This window comes from Marasmius oreades, chromosome 10 (genome assembly GCF_018924745.1).
Source record: "Marasmius oreades isolate 03SP1 chromosome 10, whole genome shotgun sequence".
NCBI classification, from domain to species: domain Eukaryota; kingdom Fungi; phylum Basidiomycota; class Agaricomycetes; order Agaricales; family Marasmiaceae; genus Marasmius; species Marasmius oreades.
In genome coordinates, this window is record NC_057332.1 from 1,538,870 (window position 1) to 1,562,632 (window position 23,763).

The following is a 23,763-nucleotide window of genomic DNA, read 5'->3' on the forward strand; positions in this document are numbered from 1 at the left end:
TTCCAGTCCACCTACGGCCACCTCAGCTTCAACCTTCTTCAACGTTTCAACCATTGTAAGATCTCTGGTGCGCAGCGTCTTATCCTCATTGTCTCTTCTCTTATCCCACTTTCAGGCCTGTGTTGGGAAATGGCGGCTCGGGAAGGGGAGACCATTTGGTAGCGTCCAACAAAAAAAGGCGAGGACATGGATGATGACCAAGGTCACTTGTGACGAAACCGCCGTAATTGAGGCCGGAGAAGTTAGGAGAACTCCAATGATATATTGAATACAATGTACAGTAGCTACAATTGTTGTTTTTCCTATATTTTCTGTTTTTTTGAGCTTGGTTCCGCAATCCACCTACCAGAGGTCCAATTTCGGAGGTTGGTGACAGTTTCCACCTATAAGTTACCATAAAAGGCAATATTTTCGTCCACCTACAAACCGCGGAAATGGGCCGATTTTGGAACCGACCTTCCCACCCATTTTCATGGGTCCTCTTACAGTATGCTTGTCGAGGGCACAAAGGTGGATGGAGAATGTCACGTGTTAGACTAGTTTCTTTGGTCGATGCATCGACATGGAACGGTAGTTCCAAGTGTCTGTCGAAGATGTATCCAGTCAAGGACTGCTTCGACGGCTGTGAAGTCAAGAGTGATTACTTTCTGAATCTTTTCCCTGATTTCTCACTCAAAGATTGACACCAGGTTGACTTGGGTAAATGGGCGAGACCGAATATCGAGGGAGGAACCACCGCTGGTACAAAATGGCAGGCTCGGAATCCATCAGCAGGCACAAGGCAGACCGTTAAAACTACCCCGTCATTAGGCCCAACAGTTAAATCTTTTCCCTCATTTCCCTCCGGAACGTTCTCCAGACGCACTTCACACCCTTACCCTCACTCGGGTTCATCATCAGAAGGAGCGCCGTGGTCAACATCACTACATTCACCACCATCACGCTCTAGAAATTCCACAGAATGGTCAGATAGACATAAATACAACAGAGATGCCCTACCCCACGTGGATGTGAGACCAAGAGATCAAAATACCCATGATAATTCAAAAACCAGGCGTAGCACTTGGTCGACTCGGATGGGGGGCGGAGACAGGAGAGATATCGCGTCTGATTTGCAAGGACAGTCTGCGCAGCAAAAATCTGTGCCTCGGTCATACGAAAATATCCCAAATACCACCCAAAACCCCTTAGTAGTTGTGACAGAAGAATCTGGCTTCTTTGAAGGAATGGACTCCGGCATAGGGCACCCCTCCACTTTCCAAACTCGCAGAGACTACCCACAGCCCCACAAAAGGTCTCGCGGGCGAGGATCCATCATTGAACGGTTAAACTACTTGCCGTCATCGTCGCAACCAGACCTAAATGATAGACAACAGAGATACAAACGCACATCAGAGAAACAGAACGTCAAGAAACCAAAGGCGTTTATGGAGAAGAGGATTATTGCCGACGTCTATATACCCTCCGTTGTGTCTGTTGGTACCCTGGCCCAGTTGTTGAATGTACGGCTAGGTGGGGTGCAGTTTGAGTCGATCGGTGCTCACACATGACTGAAGTTTACGTCTAGAACAGCTTCGGCGTAGGATGAAACGGTCAGGGATGGCAGAGGAGGCTTCATATGATCACGGTACACTCATATCTCTCGGTACCTATGATTTTTGTTCTGACACCCCGATTCAGTCTTGACCTCCGATTATGCGGTTCTGCTTGCAGAAGAGTTCGGGAAAAATCCCATCGTCAGTGATGAAATGGCGTTCGATATATACCCATCGTTCGTATAACATTTTCCGTTAGTTGGCTTACATTGTGACCCCATTTTTCAATAGCCCTCCGCATCCCAATCCTAGTACTCTTCCCCACCGCCCACCGGTCGTGACCATCATGGGCCATGTAGATCATGGAAAAACAACTCTTCTTGACACATTGCGGTCAGCGTCCGTTGCTAAAGGAGAGGCTGGTGGTATCACCCAACATATTGGCGCATTCTCTGTTCCAGTCCCTGGCAATACCAATATCACCGGCGGACCTAAATCAATAACATTTTTGGATACTCCAGGACATGCGGCATTTTCTGCAATGCGTGCTCGTGGCGCTGGAGTGACAGATATTGTGGTCCTCGTGGTCGCGGCAGACGATGGTATCATGCCTCAGACTCGAGAGGTTATCGAAATTATTAAGAAGGAACGAGACAATCTTGGTGTTATCGTTGCGATCAATAAAGTGGACAAGCCTGGCGTCGACATCGTGAGTTCATTGTCGGGAATAGGTCGCAGATTTGACGAACTTAATATCAGGAAGCCGTTCAAAAGAGACTTCTGTCCGAAGGCATACAATTGGAGGCATTTGGAGGCGACGTCCCGTCCGTAGCCGTATCAGGCTTGACTGGACAGGGGCTACCTGAATTCGTGGAAACCCTCTCTGCTATAGCAGAAATGCAGGATCTGCGTGCCGAGACTGACGGTCCCGTTCATGGTCACATTCTGGAGTCCAAGATGCATAAAGGTTTAGGGTATGTACCCCCGTTTTTGCAACGTTAACGTGCAAAGTGCTGAAAAGTGACATAGTGCTGTTGCAACAGTCCTGGTTTCTCGTGGAAGCTTACTGGTCGGTTCACATATCGTAAGCGGAACGAGTCAGGCGAAGGTCCGTGTAATGACCGATTCGTCCGGTAAATCTGTCAAGTCCGCAGGCCCTGGGATGACGGTCACAGTTTCTGGATGGAAAACGTTACCTAATGCTGGTGATGACGTCTTGCAGGGTTCAGAGTCAACTATCAAGAAAGCGATTGCAAATCGTCAACGCAAAGTAGACCTTGAAGGTTCTCTAGTCGATGTCGAAGCTATCAATAACAGGCGGAGAGAAGAGCGTGAAAGGCGAGAGCTAGAGGCAGATGGAAAGGTGATCGAAGGAGAGGATGAGAGGACTGGTCCTAAAGAGTTACGACTGGTTGTGAAGGCTGATGTGAGCGGAAGTGCTGAAGCTGTTGTCGGTGTGGTGCAGGGAATTGGGAATCATCTGGCGACGACGAAAGTAATTTCTTCAGGGGTAGGTGATGTCACAGAGTCGGACGTGACGCTAGCGAAAACGGCAGGAGGCAAGTCATCTCTATATTTATGGATAACTTCATTGGACTATGACACCTTACTTTACTCCTGTTAGGAATAATCGTGGCTTTCAATGTCCACGTTCCAAGATCAATGGAGGTCTTGGCCGCTCAGAACAATGTCTCGATATCGAGTTCTGGTATCATTTATAGGTTAATTGAGCAAGTCACAGACCACGTCGTCGCGCTTCTGCCAGTCGTCGTTGAGAAGACGGTTACAGGAGAGGCTACCGTACTGCAAGTGTTCGAGATCCAAGTCAAGTCAAAACAAACGACGAAAGTCGCTGGTTGCAGAGTATTCAACGGCGTAGTGGAAAGGACGAAACAGGCAAGGGTACTCCGGGATGGTGAAATCGTTCATGAAGGTTTGTCGAGCAGCGTAGAAGTACAACAGACTCAATAACTGATCAAAAATTGATCACTAGGACTAGTGGAAACGTTACGCCAGATCAAGAAGGATGTTGTTGAAGTGAGAAAGGGGTCTGAGTGCGGTCTCAATCTCGCTGGATTCTCTGACCTTAGGGAGGGAGATGTCATTCAGATGTTTACAACCATCGAGAAACCAGGTAAACTATAACTCGCGTAGATCAATGCTGTTCATGAGTAAGTCTAGTAAAAATTTAGAACATGTAGACTAGTAGAGTTCAGCACACATCACTGCTAATTACTTGTTTCTATTCTGCTCATTCAAAACACTCTTTGCTCCAACTGTTCCTGTTCGCCCACTAACCCCAAAAGTCAGACTAATATTTCCCAGGTCATGAACAGGTTTCTCCAGTATTGTCCAACTTCGGGTATCCTGCTTCTTCAATATCAACTCCACCTGTCAGGTTGGTGGTGAGATCAATGATGCTATAAATTGTAAGAAAGTGACGGACCTTTGTCCCGAAAATTTGGAAAATGGATTCGGATGGTTCGATTGGTCCAAACAATTCAATCGTCTTGACGAATCGCTTTGAACCAGGAAGTCGTAGCTCAACAGAAACCTGTATAGGGAAAAGATGGTGAACGCCTGTATGAGGGACGGATCCAGAGCGTAAACTTACTTGGTTTTCCTCAAAGCTAATCTTGCTCGTCTCCTTCTCAACCTTTTTAGCAAATATAGAAACGTACACCTTGTCGAGTGTTTGATAATGGTCGACGCGACAATCTGTTAGTTCGTCTGTCATCTGATAAGCTCGCCTGGTCAGTCACTTGTGGTGAATGAATTAATTTATCTGTTCACCTGCTGATCGGTTTTTGGCGCGAAAACATGGCGACCTGTTTTACATCCGTCGATTTTGAGAAACTCCTCGAATTCCAAAACGCGGCGTTTACAGCAAAGGTAGCCCTAAAACGTGGATTTAGAAAGTTGAAGCAATACCGTCGACTATCCGAGCGTGACTCACCTTACTTCCCTCTCTGAAAATAGGCTGGAATCGATCAATGAATAGTATGGTATTAAGAAAAGGAGATTCTCTTACTGGCATTGGATGATAAACACATTTCGTGCCTTCACCTTCACCCTTTCGATTAACTTCATTGCTCACAAACGTCGTTTTGCATCCTTTGCGTTTACAAGGTGTACCTTCCTGCACAGGAACATCCAGATCGTCTTCTTCCTCTATTTGGATTGGATGTGGCAAAGCTGTAAAAGGGCCTTGGTTCACAATCCGAACGGGTATTGAGCTTGTTTTTGGTGGTTCGACCGCGGAAATCGGTTTTTCTTCTCTAATGGTGGGCTGGGAAGACGATGATGAGACGGATGGTTCTGGTTCTGGAGCTTTATGCGTGTGGCTGTCTGTTTCTGCGCATCCCTGAGAGAAGGAGTTAAATGTCGACAGCAAATCGCGATTGGTAAACGGTTCCGCACAGGTATTTTCATAAATTCGTCGAAGTCTAGAACAGGCTTATTCACGTCCGAACAGCATGTCCAAGACTTGAGCCCTTCGTGAAATTTCTGACCAGGACATCGTGAGGCAAAGAAAAAAATTAAGAATTCGAATTACTTACTGGGCTACCTGGATGAAAGATACAAGGCTCAGTACTCGATTCGGAGTATTCCTTGTCACAGCCTTTACGAGTACAGCGAGGCATTTGAGAAAGCAAATAAGAAAGAGAGTACAAGTAAAGTCAAAGCTTCGCGGGAATCACTTTGGTAGCTTTTGAGCAAGTCAGTGACAATGTAGGATCGATCGACGACCTTCGACGACCTTCTAATAATTAGTACGCGATTATTATATAATCACCTCCAACTGAGAGCGAATATACAGTACTGTAGAAAGATTAGACTTTTGAATGCCTTGTAGGGTCATAGAGACTGGCATTGTATCACGGTCTTGTCCACAGCCGAAGGCTACCCATTAATTCAATCATGAGCTCGAACCGTGGTAAGAGGACCAAATCAGGACATTGAAAATCTAGTTCTTTCAATTGATAGGTAAGAGAAGTATAGTCTCTGAGTAAGAGTAGTAGGTTCATTCATCTAGTGTAGGTCCGAATATTTCCCAAACCAGAAACGACACGCCCCAGGGCCCAACCCTCACGAGGGACCTTAATGCATATAATAAACGTCGCCTACTGGGTGATATTGCCGTACCAGGTGGAATGGAGGCACTGGGGTCGCGGAAGAATGCACGCCAGTCTTCACGAAACTTCCGTACGAGGATGATCGGGATTGAGGTTGAGGGCTCACCTGGATGCGCCAGGTGGTGTAAATAAGCGAGTCTTGCCGTATTTCTGGCATACTCCCAAGGGCGAATGGTAAGTTCATAACTAAATCCAGCGAGTACCTATGGACTGGAAGTGAGAAGTGCTTCTCCAGAATATAGCGGCTCTTACCCCTCCTGATACTAGTAAAAATCCGTAAAGAACGCGAGGAATGAGATGATGAAACGTTTCTCTCTTCTCGCACCGTTTTAAGGTGGATTCTGAGTGAGCTCGCGCATCCGTGGCCAGTCGCTTGGTAATCGAGAAGACCGAGAAAAATATCGCGAAGCCTGAGATAGTGATTGAGGATACTGTAAAATGATACACATCGAGGCGTACCTGATGCGTCCTTTATACAGGTCCATCCCCAGCCATCCCAACCCCGGCCGGCCATCTCCCCGACCTCTTTCATCCAACGTCGAATTTCACGGACATCTCCAATATTCTCTGTCCTTGACTTGCCACCGCGTAGTTCAGTGCCGCGGAAGACGTCTTTCCAGGCATGAGACCAAGAGTGATACACCGTCCCACCTTCTACAAGTAGTCTAACATTTTCTGCGGGTGCAGCTACGAGAGCTTGTGCACAACCAGCAACCCCTCCAGATATTGCGGCTGTCAGCGTCGGGTGATTTGCGATACGAGGTTCCAGGATTTGAGAGGTTTCTGTATATGTCGCGAACAGTATTGTTCCGAGTAGGGTGTTGACGAGGAGTGGAGGAATAAAATGTTTAGCAATGACTGTAAACTGCAGATGCTCAGAGACAGATTACCCAACAGGATTTGACTACGTACTCCTTGTGTTTGGATAAGGGATCTGACGAACTGCGGTGACAATCCCAACCCATCTTGCGAAGCAATCCCTCTCAACATCTGCCATCCCGAGACTAATTTGAGGGTATAAATTTACATTAAAGCACGAGTAACCTTAACATGCCTTTTGACGGTCTAAAAAGCCGGACAGGACGAGAGTAGTAAAGTGCAATAGCTCGAGTTGCACTGCGAGCTATGGCGGCCTGGTTGGGTTTTCGGTGAAGAGTTCGTTCTTCAAGGTCGGGAAAAAAGTATGTACCTGGACGTTACCATCACCTAAAAAGAGTTCAACTCCAATTGAGAGATGATTAAGAGGGAATAGAACTGACGTGAATCCTGAGTCAGTGGCTGCTCGTCAGTTTGAGACGCTCTGGACATTCAAAGGTGCATGAAGTCACACTGGCGGCATTTTTCGGACCGCAGTGCATTCCCACGGTCTCGGTATAATTAATTCGGTGGCGCTAGCGAGTGTGGACCGATTCCTCTATCCGACGGAGAGAAACATTCAGAATGTTGCTTTCTGGATCCCGCCGTATGGCAAGTTCTCTACTATGACCCTCAATTACACGACTCTTTGAAGTACTTACTTGATTCTTGTTTCCGCGACGGTGTCACTCTCGCCTCCCCGCCTCTACTTATATACCCTCTGATCATCATTTGAAGTGACCGTGAATCCCTCTTCATTCTGCTAGCCATGGTGGGCTCGGAGTCAGTCTTGGCCTTGTTGTCTGTCGGAGATCTTAGCACTTCAAGAATTGTACCTCGTCAAAATATACCGATTCGGAGTTAACTCCCACTTACGCCGTCACGCAGGAGCCGCTCCATATACCAGACTCGCAGCCGAAGCTTCCTGAAACTGGACTAGTTTCTTCGGCATATATCATCAGCGATCTTGTCAGTGCATTTCTATGAACCGTGTAGATCTTTTTGAATGAGGAAGGGATGTATGCAGTCCGAATGTCCTTACGTTTCAATGCCCTTTGCTTGTTGCTCAATGCTTTTCCTTGATTTTCCCATCGCAATCTTGCCCCCTTTTTCCCTCTAAACGAAGTGATGACATAACAAGTTTACAACATGCGTTCGGATATTTGTGATCTCGATTCGGGAAATATATAGATGGAATGACGAGAAGCTTCTATCCATCGCATGAACATGAGTTTGAGGGAAAGAAACTCGTGTCAAACCGATGGATGATTCTAGACGAATCTGATAACCATTCCACATTCTTGATGATCACTTATTTCTACATACGACCATATGCCCAAGGTGTGCATGATTTTGCGAGGGTAATAGTTGAATGATACAATGATGCTTGTGGATACAGTAAATAATCTAAATCTATCCCAGGTCCGAGGAAGTAAACGTTCTACAATAATAACCATTCCAAGATGGCACATTTCAATCAAAACCACAAAGGAGAAAAGACAAAGTAAAAGTAATGTGTACGTAGTCTGCGATCCCGCTAAACTCTCGTGACGGCGTCAAGTCTGTTAGATCCGAGAAATGAGTAGAGGATTATCGCGGAGCGAAGTAAATCTCACGGAAGGGTTACAACTTTTCCATCATCGGCCCTGATGTTTAGAAGTCGTGTACCCTAGAAACATAAGTATGGAAGTCTTGATCCCAAATGGCGCGTGAAGCCTACCGACCTCTGTCAAAGATACCGACTGAACAGTCCCATAGAGAACTACGCCGTCGGCTCTGTAGTAGAAGACTCGTGTGCCTACCTATGAAAGGCGCAGTGTCAGTGTTTGAAGAGGAGCGAGGATGACGACTCACAGGAATCGTGCTGGTCATTTTCTTTGTTAAATAGCCAAAAAACTTGCAGTCTCAGGACTAGTTGGATGGTTTCTGTGGTTGCAGTAACCTGTGTTCAAGCGAGTAGTGCTCTTATAACCAGCAAAAGGATTGACCCAAAGTAAATGAACTTGTCGAGAGGCCCCTTCGATCGAAGTAGTGCCGAGGCGATTTTCTCAACGCGTTGAATCGGGATGTGATAGATCTGAGACTTCATGAAAGTCAAATCATTTAGGACTTGGTTTTCTGAAGAAGACGAGTCGTCACAGAAAGAGTATCGGAAGAAATAGTGACAAAGAAAAAGAAAAATCGGGAGCCAAAATAGATTGAGGCTCCCATGTCATAGCGATCGGGTATTGGGCAAGCTGTGTTTATACAGGCTGCAAAGGACCTCGTAAAGGAAGGCTACAGTTTATGAAGATGGATCTGCATCATCGAAAATAGGTGTAGGTGTGGGTTCATAGATCAGAACAGCGTTAGGCACGATTTGATCTATACACTTGCCGTTGCACGTAATTACAATGAAGTCCACAATTACTTGCTGAGCAGATCCACATTATTCATGGCGCCAAACATCAACAGTAACGCCTGCCCGTGGGCAGAAGAACTCGAAGTCATGAGAACCCTAGTCCATGTCGGTTAGGTGAAGCCCGGAAAGAGGTGAGTCCACAAGTGAGAGGTCCAGAACTGATATTTCGCCTGGAGTTCCATGAGGGTATGAATTCGAAGTTGCTGCGCCGGTCTTAAGGCCTTGAGGACTTGAAGAACTTCAACTTGACTCCGGCGGACGTGGTGAACTCAAACAAGGCCAAACTCGACAAGAGCGCGCACGGACCATCGCGGTATCATTATGCCTGCGCCTACATCTTCCGCCTCAAAGAATAATGCCCCTCGACACGATATGTCTGTCATATTGGTGACAGGCTCTTATGATCATGAGATTCGTTTTTGGGAAGCTTGGAGTGGTATATGTTCGCGTACAATAACACGTACAGGCGAATCTGGGGTCAGTTCCAATCATCATCGCTGCCGACGGCGCTCAGTTTTGTTCCCTTTAGCAAGTAAACCGTCTAGCTATATCACCAGAGTAAGCTCTGCTATCCAAATCAATAAACAAACCCAATCAATGCCATTCCAGTAAACGCCTTTTGGCTGCGGCAATCCACAAGAAGGTCAATATCTATGATATAGCAAGTGCCTCCTCTGAACCTGTGCGTTCTTCTTCAATACCTCGATTATGTGCGGATTTGACTAAAGGTCGCAAAAGCTCATCACCTTTGAAGGCCATACCAAGAACGTAACATCCGTATCCTTCCACAGTGAAGGAAAATGGTTGGTAACTGGTAGCGAAGACTCGACGATCAAGATTTGGGATCTCAGGTACGTCATTTCAGTTCATCTCAGAGGATGTTCGTTGAACCATTCGGGAGCAGGAGTGGCCATCTCCACCGCACTTACGATAACTCAAATCCTGGTCGGCAACACCACCTTTTGCCACTTCACGCCCCTGACCATCCATGATATTGATTTCAGTTAATGATGTCTGCGTGCATCCCAACCAAGGCGAATTGATTTCATGCGACCAGTCCGGTAGTATCAAGCAATGGGACCTTTCGGAGAACATCTGTTCGCATGAGCTGGTGAGGCTTGGCGTCAATGTTGTCGTTCGTTGCTCAGTGTACCATCAGACCCCAGCTGGAAAAATACCGATACGTTCAGTCAGTCTGGCCTTGGATGGTTCATGTCTAGTGGCAGGTAATAATAAAGTCCGTGTTTCGTAGCCGGTCGTCATCTGTAGGCTGACTAGATGCTAGGGCCAATGCTATGTGTGGAAAGTTAATGACGAGAGTTCTGGGTACCCTCGATTCCAAGCTGTCACTACGTTCCACGCCCATAACAAATATCTGACTCGATGTCTCCTCAGTCCTGACGTGAAGTAAGCACTACGTTTCCCTTGGACTTCACGCTCGAACTCCTCCAGATCGCTTGCTACATGTTCAGCCGACACGACTGTCAAGATATGGTCCATTTCTCCTAACTACGAGTTCAAACAAGAGAAGGTGTTAGCCGGCCACCAACGATGGGTCTGGGATTGTGCTTTTAGCGCAGATTCTGCATATCTTGTCACCGGTAAAGATGCTATGCTTTGCTCGGAAGCTCGACTAATTAATCGTACCAGCTTCCTCAGACCACACGGCCAGACTATGGGAAATGGCATCCGGAGAAACGGTTAGGCAATACAATGGTCACCACAAAGGTAGACTCACTGTCCTCGCGTTGAAGATTACAGTTTTAATTTTGAACACAGCGGCGGTTTGTTGTGCTCTACACGACGGCGCGGGCTAATCCCGGATGGGTTCAATTGAGGAAGGCGTCCAACCTAGTCTACCAGGAAAGGTCCATACCAGTCCTGAATAATTCTATTCCCTGATATGAACTCAAGTTCTATTCTTTGCGTGTGCTTTGCTGGGACTATGAAGACCAAGGTGAAAGACCCCGTTTTCTGGTTCGGTCGAGGAATCCATATCATGTTTCCGGCAACTTGGCTGGCAGGCTTGGTCGAGCTTCTTTCGCCTCGTGTTCGCGATAGCTATTATACAGTCAATGTGTTTATTTCAGGTCGTCGGAGGAGCTTTATATCCCGATTTGTTTACGTTTGCGACATGAATGTGTCCTCTCACTGCTGGCTAACGCGTGTTCAGACGCTGGTTGTACCCGGCCACCGGGCGGTAGGGCCGTTCCCGCGAACCTACTCAGACTCACCCTCATGTTAAGACCTCTCCAATGATCTCCGCGGTTACCTACCAAACCAATAGGTTCTCTCTCTCCAGCATACAGACATTACGATCTGGACGCGTCATTTCTACGATTGAAGATAAAAATACTGGAGGGCTGGACCCAAAAAGTCTTGTATTTGCCCACGATTCTCGACCGCTATCAACATTCCGAATCCTGGCTGTAGCTCGTACGAGAAACCCAGCACGTCTCTGACAGCGGAGAATGTATTCATGCATAGTTGATTAAGACAATATGGTCGACGCCACTTCACCACCGTGGTTTTCGCAACTTCAAGCACTCCGAAGAACTCTTTTTACCTCGTTGCCTAGAACATACCACTCCGAGCTCGACCCAGAGTCGCGAAGTTCGAACGTGCGGTGACGCGCTACACGGTCCCGTGATCAACCGCCCTCTTTCCAAATTGAAACGGTCACACACAACGAAAGGCAAGATTGTACGCTTCGCGCACGGGAATGTGAGTGTGGTGTTGGATAGGAAGGATGAGATGAACAGCTTCGAATTTGAAAGATGGTCCTCCTTCGACATCATGCTGGTACTCTACTTATGTTATCTCGAAGAGACTGAACGGTCAAGACTCAAAGGGTTCATGGACATGGTTAATTGCAACCAGGCTTGTGGCAGTCGATCTTTCCCCATCATGGAGAAGTATATATTCTCGATGTTGTCCACTCAAGATTGGATCTCAACTCGACTCGTCAACACCCTCATCGTTGAACTGTAGGATTCTTATTCTTTCCGCAAGTTTCTATAAGGCGTTGTCTTGATTTGTGATTCACTGTCGTTATTGACGAATGGCAGACATCGCTTCGGCTCTGTCCCCTCGCACACATAGGATACGATATCTAGATGAGCGAACATTCATATATTTACCCGCGGAGTGGGCGGGTCTTCTTGAGGGCTGCAAATAGGTGCTATTTCCCTCTCCTACAGGCTGCTCTCCCCTTGTCGTCAATTCTTTTACGTTCAGAACTTCTTTTCAACCATAAGCTAGACCTTTCGAGATCTCTCTGACTCAGCGAGTGCGATAGAAGCATGCACGAGGACAGTGTGAGAGGTTGGTCAGGGACGAAAACTATCTTTGCTCTCCGCACGACTTCTCACACCTCACCAGCGCTCACAAAAAATCGGACAGATGAATCAGACCCCAGACCGACAACGGCATCGATGTGCATGCAAGTGTTCATACAAGCAATACACGCTTGTGTTTGAATTTTCTCACCGACTCCTCGTTGGACGTAAGTACCTATAACCATATCTGTTAAATGGTAAGAATCAGTCTTGAGGAATACGAACTTTTCTGACGGAAAATATCTTGATCAGGATTCCCCCCGTCTTCCACATTCAGACTTGAGCATTCTTCAACTGAAGGCCCAGATCGCGGGCCGTTTTTACACAACTAGAGCGCGCCACTTCGTGACGGCCGAAAGTGATGAAGGATCAATATCGGTTCGGAAAATTGTGCCAAGAGTTTAAAACCATTGTTATCTGTTATTTTGTATTCATCTCAAGAGGGAACACGGGGTAAGTATTACTGGACATTGCGGCCCAGCCTTCCTCGTGTGGTGTTCACTCTGCTTGTGGACAGAGTATGGTGGAATTTTTGTCAGCGGATGCTTGGGTTTGAAGAACTACAGTATTAGTGCTTGGCCCTTCGCTTGCAGCTTTGGCTTCGGAATGCCGTGTTCTCCGAACCGTCCGGGAGCTGCAGGAATAGATGAGGATTATATCGGAACGATTCTGATTGGCTACGGATAACGCTGATCCGTGTAGGGCGTAGGAGTCAAATTTCAACACAATTCGTCCTTTTCACCTTGACCATCTCCTACGAGTGTCTACGCCCCCCAAAAGCATTGTACTGTGTACAAAGATTAACTTCTTGCCTTGATAATCTTTTTACCTTTTCATGGCTTGCGCTCTTATCGACAAATCTTCAGACTCTTTACCACTAGTTTCCGACAACGCTTCTGCAGAAAATATCACCAGTTTTCATGCCGTCGAACGCGATCCTACTTCATGGGCAGGCTCATTGCCAGCAAGCCAGGGTCTCTACCTCAACGAGAACGAGAAAGATTCTTGCGGTGTCGGTTTTATCTGTCATGTAAAAGGTGAACCGGCCCATAAGATCGTCTCTGACGCACGTCAGCTTTTGTGCGCGATGACACACAGAGGTGCGACTGGAGCAGACAGTAGAGATGGTGATGGTGCAGGTGTTATGACCGCAATACCTCACCACTTCTTTGTTCGGGAAGCAGAGCGAGAAATAGAATGCACTTTACCCGATGCCGGCGAGTATGCAGTTGGGAATGTTTTTTTCAAAGCAGATCCTATTCAACTTCAGAGCCAACAAGCTATATTTTCGAGGATTGCCAACGATCTCGGCTTGCGAGTTCTCGGGTGGAGAGAGGTGCCGACTGATGGTACAATCCTAGGACCTGCAGCTAGTAGCAAGGAACCTACTATCCTCCAACCTTTCGTAGTCCTCCGCGCCCATTACGGCGACGGAAGTGTAAGTCAAGGTGGCACATTCGATGCCAAACACTTTGAACGTCAGCTATACGTTCTACGAAAACATGCCACACATACTATGTCGGTGATTTTTCTGTTCTCCTTTGCCAATAATCAGAGCTCAAATTCTGGACTTTCCGTTGTTATAAAGTACTCTCGCTAAGGGATTCTACGTCTGCTCCCTTTCGACGAAGAACATCGTGTACAAAGGCCAACTTTCACCTCCGCAAGTGTACAACTACTACCATGATCTGAATCATGTCCTTTACAAGTCTCATTTTACCCTCGTGCACTCCCGTTTCTCGACAAACACTTTCCCCAGTTGGGATCGAGCTCAACCCATGCGATGGGCAGCTCACAATGGTACGTTCTAACCGTTTCAACCTGATTCTAGAAACCGTACTCACTTCGCACGTCTTAGGCGAAATAAACACAGTTCGTGGGAACAAAAACTGGATGCATGCGAGAGAAGGTGTCCTTTCTTCACAGCACTTTGGAGACGAGTTGCTGGACCTTCTTTATCCTATCATTGAAACTGGTGGCTCCGACTCTGCTGCTTTCGACAACGTGCTCGAATTGCTCGTCGTCAATGGAGTTGTTTCTCTCCCGGAGGCAGTAATGATGCTCATCCCTGAGGCTTGGCAAGGTAACGAAAACATGGAGCCTGACAAGAAAGCGTTCTATAACTGGGCTGCATGTCTTCAGGAGCCTTGGGATGGCCCTGCTTTGTTCGCTTTTAGTGACGGGCGATACTGCGGGGCCAATCTTGACCGAAACGGCCTCAGACCGTGTCGATTTATTGTCACTAGCGATGATATCATGATTTGTGCATCCGAGGTCGGAGTACTTTATGTTCCACCTGAGAAGGTCGTCCAGAAGGGGCGTTTGAAGCCTGGTCGTATGCTTCTGGTCGATACTCTTGAGGGGAGGATAGTCGATGACAAGGAGCTCAAACGTACCACTGCCGCCAAACAGAACTTCGCTTCCTGGATAGAATCTCACGTTCTTCACGTTCCTAACATCGTGAAGCGTTCGATTCGCGGCGGAGCCAACCTTGAGCCGGTGCTCGATGATTATACCCTCAGCACCGATCCCAAACTTGTAGCGTTCGGCTATACTGTCGAGCAGTTGAATTTGCTGATCTTGCCCATGGTTTCGGATGGCAAGGAGGCGTTAGGGTCTATGGGCAATGACGCACCCCTCGCTGCGATGGCCACTCAACCCCGACTCATTTACGACTATTTCCGACAGCTCTTCGCCCAGGTCACCAACCCTCCCATTGACCCCATCCGAGAGAGTATCGTGATGTCCCTTGAAGCCTACGTGGGCCCCGAGGGCAACTTGCTTGAGATGAAACCTCAGCAGTGTCATCGTATCTTATTACCCTCTCCTGTCATTTCAATCGAGGAAATGAACGCCATGAAAAATCTCAAGCTGGCGTATGCCGCTTGGCCCTCTAGAACCATTGACATCACCTTCCCCAAGGAAGAGGGTCTACCTGGTTACCAGTTAGCCCTTGAGCGAGTGTGCAGTGAGGCGACACAAGCGATAGACGATGGCGTCAAGGTCGTTATCCTCTCAGATCGTGCTACTGGACCTAATCGCGTGCCACTCTCTGCTTTGGTCGCTTGTGGAGGTGTTCACCATTTCCTCGTGCAACAGAAGAAGCGGGCTAAGATTGCACTTATGATCGACACGGCTGAAGCGAGGGAAGTTCACCATTTCTGTGTTCTTCTTGGCTATGGTGCCGACGCCATTTGCCCTTGGATGTTGATGGAAACGATTCACAAAGTTGGTCGTGAGGGCTTGTGAGTAATGCACGGTCCTCTCCTTTTCAATCTGCTGATCCATCTTTGACAGAATCAAGGGGGGGAAGACCGTTAGGGACCTCATGGACAACTACCGACTTTCCGTCGACAACGGCATCCTCAAAGTCATGTCCAAGATGGGTATCTCAACATTACAATCATACAAGGGTGCTCAGATCTTTGAGATTCTTGGTCTTCACCAGCATGTTGTTGAAAGGTGTTTCATCGGTTCAGCCAGTCGTGTGCAAGGCGCTACGTTTGACCTCTTGGCTATGGATGCTTTCGAACTGCACGAGCGTGGTTGGCCTTCTCGTGAAACTATCATCCCTCCCGGGATGCCAGAATCAGGAGAATACCATTGGCGAGACGGCGGAGAGGCTCATATCAATGATCCGGTCGGAATTGCGAACCTGCAAGATGCTGTCAGAGAAAGAAACCGGGAAGCTTATGACGCTTATGCGCGCAATGCCGATGGACAAACGCGCTCCGTTCACCTTCGTGGTCTACTAGACTTCCGATACGAGAACGCCACACCCATTCCTATCGAACAAGTCGAACCGTGGAACGAAATTGTTCGCCGTTTCGTGACAGGTGCCATGTCGTATGGGTCCATTTCAATGGAGGCCCACTCTACCCTGGCGGTCGCTATGAATCGTCTTGGTGGAAAGTCGAACACTGGTGAAGGTGGTGAGGACGCCGAACGGTCTCAGATTCTATCGAATGGGGATACTATGCGGTCCGCTATTAAACAGGTTGCGTCAGGACGATTTGGTGTTACCTCGAACTACCTCGCGGATGCAGATGAACTCCAGATCAAGATGGCGCAAGGTGCCAAACCTGGAGAAGGTGGTGAGCTTCCGGGCCATAAAGTTTCGGGCTCTATCGCGAGGACTCGTCATTCGACTGCTGGCGTCGGTCTCATATCTCCTCCTCCTCACCATGATATCTATTCCATTGAAGACCTCAAACAGTTGATATATGATCTCAAGTGTGCGAACCCTCGTGCCCGTGTGTCTGTCAAGCTCGTATCTGAAGTGGGGGTGGGCATTGTTGCCAGTGGTGTGGCTAAAGCCAAGGCCGACCATATCCTCATATCAGGGCATGACGGTGGCACCGGAGCTTCTCGTTGGACTGGCATCAAATATGCTGGACTTCCTTGGGAACTTGGTTTGGCTGAAACACATCAGACACTTGTCCTCAACGACCTCCGTGGACGTGTGATTGTCCAGACTGATGGTCAGATTCGAACTGGTCGGGATGTCGCTATTGCATGTCTACTTGGAGCAGAAGAGTGGGGGTTTGCAACTACTCCTCTCATTGCTATGGGTTGTATCATGATGAGAAAATGCCATCGTATGTGTTCCTAGCTTCCACATCTTCTGTTCAAAGCTTAATGTGTTCCAATAGTCAACACCTGTCCGGTCGGCATTGCTACGCAAGATCCTCAGCTACGTGCCAAGTTCGCCGGACAACCTGAACAGGTTATCAACTTCTTCTATTACCTAGCGGAAGAACTTCGTACCTACATGGCTAAGCTCGGATTCCGCACTATCAATGAGATGGTGGGTCGAGCTGATATGTTAAAAGTCAACGAAAAGTTGCGGACGACAAAGACCGCTCACCTCGATTTGTCTGCCGTGTTGAAACCAGCATGGCAGATGCGACCTGGTGCAGCCACTTACCGTGTACGGCAACAAGATCACAAGCTCTATATCCGTCTTGACAACAAGTTCATCGACGAGTCTGAGCCTGCGCTTACCAAGGGTTTACCTGTTCATATTGAATGTGACGTCGTCAACACGGATCGTGCGCTCGGCACGTCGTTGTCATATCGAGTCTCGAAATTCTACGGAGAAGAAGGTCTTCCTCGAGATACTATTCATATTAGGATGAGGGGCTCTGCGGGTCAGTCTTGTGGTGCTTTCCTCGCTCCTGGTATCACCATCGAGCTTGAAGGAGATGCCAACGATTATGTTGGAAAGGGTCTCTCGGGCGGTCGTCTTATCGTCTACCCTCCCAAGAACTCCGCTTTCAAGGCTGAGGAAAACATCATTATTGGGAATGTTTGCTTGTATGGTGCAACCTCGGGAGAGGCCTTTATTCGGGGAGTAGCTGCAGAGCGATTTGCTGTCCGTAACTCTGGAGCGAATGCGGTAGTTGAAGGGACTGGTGACCATGGATGCGAGTACATGACAGGTGGGCGAGTTGTAGTCCTTGGAACAACTGGTCGTAACTTCGCTGCTGGAATGAGTGGCGGGATTGCTTACGTCCTCGATACCGCTCATACGTTTACTTCCAAGGTGAACATGGAGATGGTGGAACTCGGAAAAGTCACTGATCCCCGGGAGATTGCTGCGCTTCGGAGTCTCATCGAGGACCATCGGCACTTCACTAGCTCAGAAGTGGCCAACCGAGTTTTGAATGACTTCCATCATCTTTTACCGTTGTTCGTACGTGTGATGCCGCTTGATTATAAGAGGGTGTTGGAGGAACAGGCTGCTCGAGCGAAAGAGGAGAAACTCCGATCTAGCGTCATTGATTTGATTCCATCTCGAACTGCCAGCCAGGTTGACCTTGCATCCGAAGGTCTGGAGGACATCCTACTCCCCAACCGCTCTCAACCTCAATCGCATGCTATGCTATCTAAGCGTCACGAACCTTCTGTGGTCGATTTGGAGGATTCCATGGTGGACGAGTCTACTACTAAACAGCGACTTGGGAAGTTGGACAAGACTCGAGGGTTCATGAAGTACAAGCGCCTTGCCGAAGCTTACCGACCGCCACGCAAACGAGTCAAGGACTGGAAGGAAATTTCTACGCGATTGACTGAGAATGAATTGAAATACCAGTCTGCTCGTTGTATGGATTGTGGTGTTCCATTCTGCCAATCTGATACAGGGTGTCCCATCTCGAATATCATTCCAAAGTGGAATGATTTGGTGTTTAAAGGACAGTGGAGAGATGCGTTGAATCGATTGTTGTTGACGAATAACTTCCCGGAGTTTACTGGACGTGTTTGTCCTGCTCCTTGTGAGGGAGCTTGTGTTCTTGGGATTAACGAGCAGCCTGTTGGGATTAAGAGTATCGAGTGTGCTATCATTGATAAAGTGAGTTTTTTTTATTCTTTTGTCTTCGTTTTAGACTGATGATGGACGATTGTCACTTTAAGGGCTTTGAGATGGGCTGGATGGCTCCGAACCCACCGTCGTTCCGTACTGGGAAAACGGTGGCTGTTATAGGTTCTGGACCGGCAGGTTTGGCATGTGCTGACCAGCTGAATAAGGCTGGGCATATAGTGACTGTCTATGACCGCAATGATCGTATGGGTGGGTTGTTGATGTACGGGATCCCGAAGTAAGTGTGTGTGTTGTGGCGCATACGTTTTTACCGTATCTGACGATGATGACAGTATGAAGCTTGACAAGGGTGTAGTTCAACGTCGACTTGATCTTATGACTGCGGAAGGCATCGTAAGTTGGTTTTTATAAATTGACCCACTGGGGTTCTTATCTAACGTATACTATCCTAGACCTTCATTCCCGATGCTCATGTTGGAGTTGATATTGACGTCGAGGAAATACGCGCAGATAATGATGCGTTGGTGATATGTACTGGCGCGACGTGGCCTCGGGATCTTAAGATTCCTAATAGAGACACGGATGGGATTCATTTTGCGATGGAGTTTTTACAGGTAATGTGTAGAAATCTCGTTTGTGAAGAATATCGTTTCTTAATCCTTCCTTCCTTCCTGCAGTTGAACACTAAATCGCTTTTGGACTCGGAGTTACAGAATGAATCGTATATTAGTGCTAGGGGGAAGGATGTTATTGTGATTGGAGGAGGAGATACGGGGAATGATTGTATTGGGACTGCTATGCGACATGGTGCCAAGTCGGTGACGAACTTTGAGTTGTTGCCTAAACCTACTCATGGGAGAGGGAGGGATAATCCTTGGCCGCAGTGGCCGCGGTATGTATTGGTCTTTTTTTATAAGTGATTGCGTGGTGGATGGTTGATGGTTTTCGTAGGATTTTCCGTACTGATTATGGACATACGGAGGTTGCGGCGCATTTTGGGAGTGGTGTGTTTAGACTTGATTTCCTTTACTAATGGGATACTAAAGAAGGACTGTTTTAGACCCGAGAGAATATTGTATTTCGACCAAAGACTTTGTCGTTGACGAAGAAGGAAAATTGAAAGGTTTGAATACCGGTAAGCCGTTTTTTAGTTTATCACCTGATTCTCCCTCCTCACATGAAATTTTTGTTAGTTCGTGTGGAATGGACCAAGGATAGTGGAGGGAAATGGAAGATGGAGGAAGTTCCGGGATCGGAGAAGTTCTTTTCTGCGCAGTTGGTGTTCCTTGCACTTGGGTTTTTGGGACCGCAGATGGAAGTGATTCAGGCGCTTGGAGTGAAGCAAGATGCGAGGTCGAATGTTCAGACACCGCCTAAAGTATGTGTTTTTTTTTTTGCATAGGCTCGTTACTTATTTGTTTTAAAAGAAATACTCTACGAATGTTGAAGGAGTGTTTGCTGCTGGTGATTGTCGTCGTGGACAGTCGCTTATCGTATGGGGAATCAAGTGAGTTGTGATATGGGTTGATGGGTTGCCTTATTTATGCCTTGTGCCTTTTCATAGCGAGGGTCGAGGAGCTGCAGCGGAAGTAGACGCGTGGTTGAGTGGTAACACGAGGTTGCCTACTGCTGGGGGTATCAAAACGAGGGTATGGATGCCTTGTGTTTTTTTTTGCCGGTCTTTTGTTTACTGATGTCCCGAAAGACGTTTGTTCCTCCTCCTACGAAATTGTCCCGTGGGTTGCATGCGCAAGAGGTGTAACGGAGCGCCGAAAAGAAGGGGGGGTCATGATCATATGCATGTAATTTACTTTTGTATCGAATGTTATTAGGATCCCATGGCAGATATCAGTGATTTTGTGGCTAGGCTAGGTCCAGATCAATCGATGAGAGATCCAAATAGCAGCAAATACCAAGGAGTATAAAAAAAGGGGGTGCAAACGAGGAAATGATATCTCATAAACTACTACTTCATCATCATCATCATCATGTTCACCGTAAGTTCTCCGGTCGTCGTCGTCGTCATTACCCCATTACTCAAAAACCACTCTCGTATAGAGTGTCCAAGTCCCCATTGACCATGCCAATTGCGGCAACAGCAGCTGTACCTGCGGTGATACGTGAGTTAGAACGTACCCCCTTGTTTACAGTGCTGGAACTGATGACTTTGTGATTTGTGATAGCTGTGGATGCAAGGCTGGAGAGTGCAAATGCTAAAATGGGTCATACATGAGCATAAAGCTTCGTTGTTGTATACAATTTATCATTGGTTGGTCTTTAATACGGCCCCCAAATCATCATATCTTGTTCGTCTCTGTGGATCGATAGTGCGAAGGTCGTTTAAGAGCCTTAAGCAGTCGTTGGTGAGAGTGAGTTTATCTGCGTTGGGGCCTGTTTGGATCAAGAGGGATTTGTAGTGTACGAGAGAATCCATGGCCCCTGGGGAGCGAGGAGGGAGTTAGTGGGGGACTGGTTATGAGTAGGGGATGAAACAGGGGGCGTACATTTACTATCTGGTTGTTCGTCCAAGAGGTCTTGTATCACTGATATCTCCCGTTCTAACAGCTCTTTATCAGCACCTGAAAGAGCAGTCAGTCGCCAGAAATGGGAATTGCGGAAGGGGGAGGGGGTGTTACCAAGGCCCATGAGCCACCGATGGTATATCCACGCGCTCTGATCGTTGGGTTCTGTAAAGATGGCGTTTTTGACGAGATCGAACTCTGTGTGTTGGGCCATTGAGGTGATGTGTAAATCGATCAAGGTTGGATATGAATACGAACCTTCCTCTTTAGAGTCAAGCGAAAGCGTTCCTTTGGCCCACAGGGACGAAAGCACTTTGGAGCGTTGGTGCCATGCGCTAAAGTTGGTGAGACTGGATTCGATCTTTTTGGTGGTATAGGCGAGTTCGTGTGTTTCAGAGTTGGGATGAGCGACGTTGGCGAGGACGTATCTTCTATAGTTCCATGCGTGGACTGGGGAAATGTAAGACTTTTAATTAGTGGGAAGGGTATCACATACAGTTCCTAGGATCAGTGTCGAGCATTCTCTCGACGACGTATAGCTCTTTGTTCCAGACAGACTGTTTCCACTGTGTTGGATCGTCATCTGGACCTTGTGGGATGGCTTCTAAACACCATCGACGATGGTTCCAGATCCAGTAGACTTTGGGAAGGCGGCGGAGGGCCTCGGTGGTCATGGAGAGCTCTTGGATGAGGATATCCTTGATTTGGACGGCAGAACTGGGGATGGGGGGTTATCATTATTTATTGTAAAGATGGCAACTGCGATGAACCTTTGTGGAAAGATGCCACGGAGTAAGATCTGTCGACGGTAATTCCAGATGGTGTAGAATTCGGGGTTGTCGCGTAATAAGGCGGTGGTGGATTCAAAGGCATCGTTTGAGTAATCCTTGTTTTTTCTCTGGAGGAGAGTGTAAGGGATGAATGGATGATCGCGAGGAGGTTACGCACTTTGGTCAGAACGGTGTCGGTGAGATTGAGATAACGAGCGAGTTGAGCGTGTTCCCGAGTCTGCTTTGCTTTCAAGGCGTCTTCTGATAGAGGTACGCGTTTGACGTTGTGCTACAAGGTGTCGTCAAAAAATGGGGGTGGAAGGGCAGAGCGTGGGTTAGCTACCATGACGTGGTTACAGCAAAGGTGAGAAGCGCGCGCACTTGCTTCGATCGCCAACGATGGCTGACCCAGTTGCTGAAAAATCGACATTTCTCCGGATGTACATGTCCAGTCATCCGGACACGCTAGTCGCATACGCCAAATGGTTTGGGAAAGTCGCTGAACCGATAACGAGTGCTGAAATGACCGCCATCGACTCCAACGCCATCACTCTCCGTTGTCTTCTCAAGAGCGGCTCAAAGCAGGACGTACGAGTCGCGATCCACCCACCTCTGTCCGGGTACGACGATGTCAAGCCGAGGCTGTTGGAAATGAAGGCGGTGGCTCAGGAAGGCTTGGGAATGGTGTCTTCCACTTTATCTGTTTCTCAATCGGTGTCATTGACCGACCGTTCAGATCAAAGCACCGACGATCAACACCTTTGCATATCCGCCAACGCTCACTCCAGCTATCATCCTCACAGGTCTCTTCGCCTATTTGGCCTATGCTCCCAGAGACAGCACATCTCCGTTCTTGGTTCCAGCGCATCTAGTCGCCTCGTACGTCGGTCGCTTTCCGGAATATAGTCTCAAGTTCGTCGTTGGACTGCACGCTTTCGAGTCGTTGTACACAGTCAGACTCTGTCAAAAACATAAAACAGGCTTTGTTGTTGGCGTGAGTGCCTGCCCCCATTCTTTCACATGAGTGTCCTCTAAATGAGTATCAGATGCAATATGTCCTGTCTACTTTGTTTGCGGGCGTCTTTGTGATAGGAAATTTGCGAAGACGTATACAGGCCGCTCGAATAGATTCTGTCATGAAAGTACAGTAGGAATGTAACCTCTTTGCTCTCGATCATGTCCCTCACATTCGCAATCTTGCAATCTCTTCCTCCAATCAACAACTTTCCTGCGTGTTCTGCGACCTATTACAAACGGCGGCGAAGCTAGCTTGAACCGCTTCACAGAAACGGTCGCTATCAAGTTTCGTGGTCTAAAAGAGGGTGAGTTTACACCAATTAAAATCCTTCACTTTGCAGGTCAGCTTGTTTTCCTCGTCGCGAGTAATCGAAACTTTTTGGCCGAGCTTTAACCACGGTATGTATCAACTTTGGTTTCCCCCCAATCTTGGCGCCTTCTGGGCTCTGTTTCCCGGATTTGGCGCCACCGTCACGAGTAACGTACACGATGGGAAATAGTACCAGCGGCTTTTATCGTGAACGTCTCGCCGCCCCTCTGAGGGCTCGTCTTCTAGAGCACAGGCTTCCATACACGTTCAGATCTTACCTTGATCTGCGTGAGGCCAAAACAGTCGTCAGGTATTCGTGATATCAAAAAAGACGAGGAGCTGACCATTACCTACAACTCCCCTTGTGACTACCGCTTCGGAACTACGTTGGCCGACTCATGTAGAACCTTGGACGGCGAGGTGACTTTGACAATTTCATTGTAGTCACTTGCTTAATGAAACATAAAACGAGCAGCTCACTGGGGTCTAGGAAGAGCTCTTAGTTCCTGTGATGAGATTACTGCCGTCCAAGTTCCAACGGTACTCGTTCGACATTT

The 23,763-nt window shown here is 47.8% G+C and overlaps 8 protein-coding genes across 10 annotated transcripts; 4 read left to right on the top strand and 4 right to left on the bottom strand.

The window, feature by feature from the left end:
- Window positions 1–447: 447 nt before the first annotated feature.
- Window positions 448–3,685, top strand: E1B28_002583 (uncharacterized protein). The gene is made up of 9 exons (XM_043159510.1): window positions 448–636; window positions 690–1,512; window positions 1,568–1,627; window positions 1,681–1,771; window positions 1,827–2,244; window positions 2,295–2,509; window positions 2,565–3,094; window positions 3,160–3,468; window positions 3,529–3,685. Exons 1-9 carry the CDS (start codon window positions 553–555, stop codon window positions 3,678–3,680), a joined length of 2,682 nt encoding a protein of 893 aa, XP_043003113.1. The 5' UTR covers window positions 448–552; the 3' UTR covers window positions 3,681–3,685.
- An 82-nt stretch (window positions 3,686–3,767) lies between these two features.
- Window positions 3,768–5,382, bottom strand: E1B28_002584 (uncharacterized protein; the record flags this gene model as incomplete). Its single annotated transcript, XM_043159511.1, has 8 exons — window positions 5,096–5,382; window positions 4,956–5,042; window positions 4,567–4,899; window positions 4,492–4,515; window positions 4,329–4,433; window positions 4,150–4,272; window positions 3,982–4,089; window positions 3,768–3,926 (listed from the first exon to the last, which is right to left on the bottom strand). Exons 1-8 carry the CDS (start codon window positions 5,177–5,179, stop codon window positions 3,768–3,770), a joined length of 1,023 nt encoding a protein of 340 aa, XP_043003114.1. The 5' UTR covers window positions 5,180–5,382.
- A 75-nt stretch (window positions 5,383–5,457) lies between these two features.
- E1B28_002585 (uncharacterized protein) lies at window positions 5,458–6,972 on the bottom strand. Of its 2 annotated transcripts, none has more exons than XM_043159512.1 (5): window positions 6,861–6,972; window positions 6,726–6,804; window positions 6,584–6,675; window positions 6,131–6,536; window positions 5,458–6,081 (listed from the first exon to the last, which is right to left on the bottom strand). In XM_043159512.1, the coding sequence occupies exons 3-5, from the start codon at window positions 6,659–6,661 to the stop codon at window positions 5,858–5,860; spliced, it is 708 nt and encodes a 235-aa protein (XP_043003115.1). In that variant the 5' UTR covers window positions 6,662–6,675; window positions 6,726–6,804; window positions 6,861–6,972; the 3' UTR covers window positions 5,458–5,857. The 2 variants fall into 2 exon arrangements, with proteins under 2 accessions (XP_043003115.1, XP_043003116.1); XM_043159513.1 differs by having other exon boundaries at window positions 5,458–5,874; window positions 5,924–6,081; window positions 6,726–6,972.
- Window positions 6,973–7,865: 893 nt separating this feature from the next.
- On the bottom strand, window positions 7,866–9,207 carry E1B28_002586 (uncharacterized protein). The gene is made up of 5 exons (XM_043159514.1): window positions 8,903–9,207; window positions 8,381–8,824; window positions 8,251–8,328; window positions 8,143–8,195; window positions 7,866–8,088 (listed from the first exon to the last, which is right to left on the bottom strand). The coding sequence occupies exons 2-5, from the start codon at window positions 8,396–8,398 to the stop codon at window positions 8,064–8,066; spliced, it is 174 nt and encodes a 57-aa protein (XP_043003117.1). The 5' UTR covers window positions 8,399–8,824; window positions 8,903–9,207; the 3' UTR covers window positions 7,866–8,063.
- POP3 (RNase P and RNase MRP subunit) lies at window positions 9,208–11,193 on the top strand. Of its 2 annotated transcripts, XM_043159515.1 has the most exons (11): window positions 9,208–9,404; window positions 9,457–9,485; window positions 9,537–9,609; window positions 9,666–9,778; window positions 9,832–9,872; window positions 9,932–10,038; window positions 10,087–10,164; window positions 10,213–10,334; window positions 10,380–10,528; window positions 10,578–10,655; window positions 10,707–11,193. In XM_043159515.1, exons 1-11 carry the CDS (start codon window positions 9,249–9,251, stop codon window positions 10,742–10,744), a joined length of 984 nt encoding a protein of 327 aa, XP_043003118.1. In that variant the 5' UTR covers window positions 9,208–9,248; the 3' UTR covers window positions 10,745–11,193. The 2 variants fall into 2 exon arrangements, with proteins under 2 accessions (XP_043003118.1, XP_043003119.1); XM_043159516.1 differs by having other exon boundaries at window positions 10,213–10,528.
- Window positions 11,194–13,000: 1,807 nt separating this feature from the next.
- Window positions 13,001–20,874, top strand: GLT1 (glutamate synthase [NADH]). The gene is made up of 17 exons (XM_043159517.1): window positions 13,001–13,783; window positions 13,854–14,065; window positions 14,124–15,510; window positions 15,563–16,863; window positions 16,918–18,617; window positions 18,680–18,864; window positions 18,920–18,980; window positions 19,040–19,201; window positions 19,265–19,479; window positions 19,539–19,591; window positions 19,648–19,722; window positions 19,781–19,965; window positions 20,015–20,094; window positions 20,152–20,236; window positions 20,293–20,584; window positions 20,646–20,707; window positions 20,771–20,874. The coding sequence occupies exons 1-15, from the start codon at window positions 13,101–13,103 to the stop codon at window positions 20,347–20,349; spliced, it is 6,441 nt and encodes a 2,146-aa protein (XP_043003120.1). The 5' UTR covers window positions 13,001–13,100; the 3' UTR covers window positions 20,350–20,584; window positions 20,646–20,707; window positions 20,771–20,874.
- E1B28_002589 (uncharacterized protein) lies at window positions 20,851–22,247 on the bottom strand (the record flags this gene model as incomplete). Its single annotated transcript, XM_043159518.1, has 8 exons — window positions 22,223–22,247; window positions 22,058–22,168; window positions 21,880–22,007; window positions 21,606–21,826; window positions 21,368–21,559; window positions 21,224–21,307; window positions 21,092–21,166; window positions 20,851–21,026 (listed from the first exon to the last, which is right to left on the bottom strand). Exons 1-8 carry the CDS (start codon window positions 22,223–22,225, stop codon window positions 20,851–20,853), a joined length of 990 nt encoding a protein of 329 aa, XP_043003121.1. The 5' UTR covers window positions 22,226–22,247.
- An 8-nt stretch (window positions 22,248–22,255) lies between these two features.
- E1B28_002590 (uncharacterized protein) lies at window positions 22,256–23,059 on the top strand. The gene is made up of 3 exons (XM_043159519.1): window positions 22,256–22,563; window positions 22,616–22,873; window positions 22,926–23,059. Exons 1-3 carry the CDS (start codon window positions 22,279–22,281, stop codon window positions 23,028–23,030), a joined length of 648 nt encoding a protein of 215 aa, XP_043003122.1. The 5' UTR covers window positions 22,256–22,278; the 3' UTR covers window positions 23,031–23,059.
- The last annotated feature ends 704 nt before the right edge of the window (window positions 23,060–23,763 follow it).

What these genes read in the sequence shown, in the direction of transcription:
- E1B28_002583 (XM_043159510.1), top strand. Translation starts at nt 553, where the DNA reads ATGCATCGACATGGAACGGTAGTTCCAAGTGTCTGTCGAAGATGTATC. An exon ending in CGACGGCTGTGAAGTCAAGA is followed by an intron (nt 637 to 689) that starts GTGATTACTTTC and finishes GATTGACACCAG; the next exon opens with GTTGACTTGGGTAAATGGGC. An exon ending in ACAAGCCTGGCGTCGACATC is followed by an intron (nt 2,245 to 2,294) that starts GTGAGTTCATTG and finishes ACTTAATATCAG; the next exon opens with GAAGCCGTTCAAAAGAGACT.
- E1B28_002585 (XM_043159513.1), bottom strand. Translation starts at nt 6,661, where the DNA reads ATGTTGAGAGGGATTGCTTCGCAAGATGGGTTGGGATTGTCACCGCAG. An exon ending in CTGTATAAAGGACGCATCAG is followed by an intron (nt 6,082 to 6,130) that starts GTACGCCTCGAT and finishes TCACTATCTCAG; the next exon opens with GCTTCGCGATATTTTTCTCG. An exon ending in TTTTACTAGTATCAGGAGGG is followed by an intron (nt 5,875 to 5,923) that starts GTAAGAGCCGCT and finishes TCCAGTCCATAG; the next exon opens with GTACTCGCTGGATTTAGTTA.
- E1B28_002586 (XM_043159514.1), bottom strand. An exon ending in AGTCGGTATCTTTGACAGAG is followed by an intron (nt 8,196 to 8,250) that starts GTCGGTAGGCTT and finishes TTATGTTTCTAG; the next exon opens with GGTACACGACTTCTAAACAT. An exon ending in GGAAAAGTTGTAACCCTTCC is followed by an intron (nt 8,089 to 8,142) that starts GTGAGATTTACT and finishes CGGATCTAACAG; the next exon opens with ACTTGACGCCGTCACGAGAG.
- POP3 (XM_043159515.1), top strand. Translation starts at nt 9,249, where the DNA reads ATGCCTGCGCCTACATCTTCCGCCTCAAAGAATAATGCCCCTCGACAC. An exon ending in TTACGATAACTCAAATCCTG is followed by an intron (nt 9,873 to 9,931) that starts GTCGGCAACACC and finishes TATTGATTTCAG; the next exon opens with TTAATGATGTCTGCGTGCAT. An exon ending in TTCTGCATATCTTGTCACCG is followed by an intron (nt 10,529 to 10,577) that starts GTAAAGATGCTA and finishes TAATCGTACCAG; the next exon opens with CTTCCTCAGACCACACGGCC.
- GLT1 (XM_043159517.1), top strand. Translation starts at nt 13,101, where the DNA reads ATGGCTTGCGCTCTTATCGACAAATCTTCAGACTCTTTACCACTAGTT. An exon ending in CCTTGGCCGCAGTGGCCGCG is followed by an intron (nt 19,480 to 19,538) that starts GTATGTATTGGT and finishes TGGTTTTCGTAG; the next exon opens with GATTTTCCGTACTGATTATG. An exon ending in ATTGAAAGGTTTGAATACCG is followed by an intron (nt 19,723 to 19,780) that starts GTAAGCCGTTTT and finishes AATTTTTGTTAG; the next exon opens with TTCGTGTGGAATGGACCAAG.
- E1B28_002590 (XM_043159519.1), top strand. Translation starts at nt 22,279, where the DNA reads ATGGCTGACCCAGTTGCTGAAAAATCGACATTTCTCCGGATGTACATG. An exon ending in CTCAGGAAGGCTTGGGAATG is followed by an intron (nt 22,564 to 22,615) that starts GTGTCTTCCACT and finishes CCGACCGTTCAG; the next exon opens with ATCAAAGCACCGACGATCAA. An exon ending in AAACAGGCTTTGTTGTTGGC is followed by an intron (nt 22,874 to 22,925) that starts GTGAGTGCCTGC and finishes AATGAGTATCAG; the next exon opens with ATGCAATATGTCCTGTCTAC.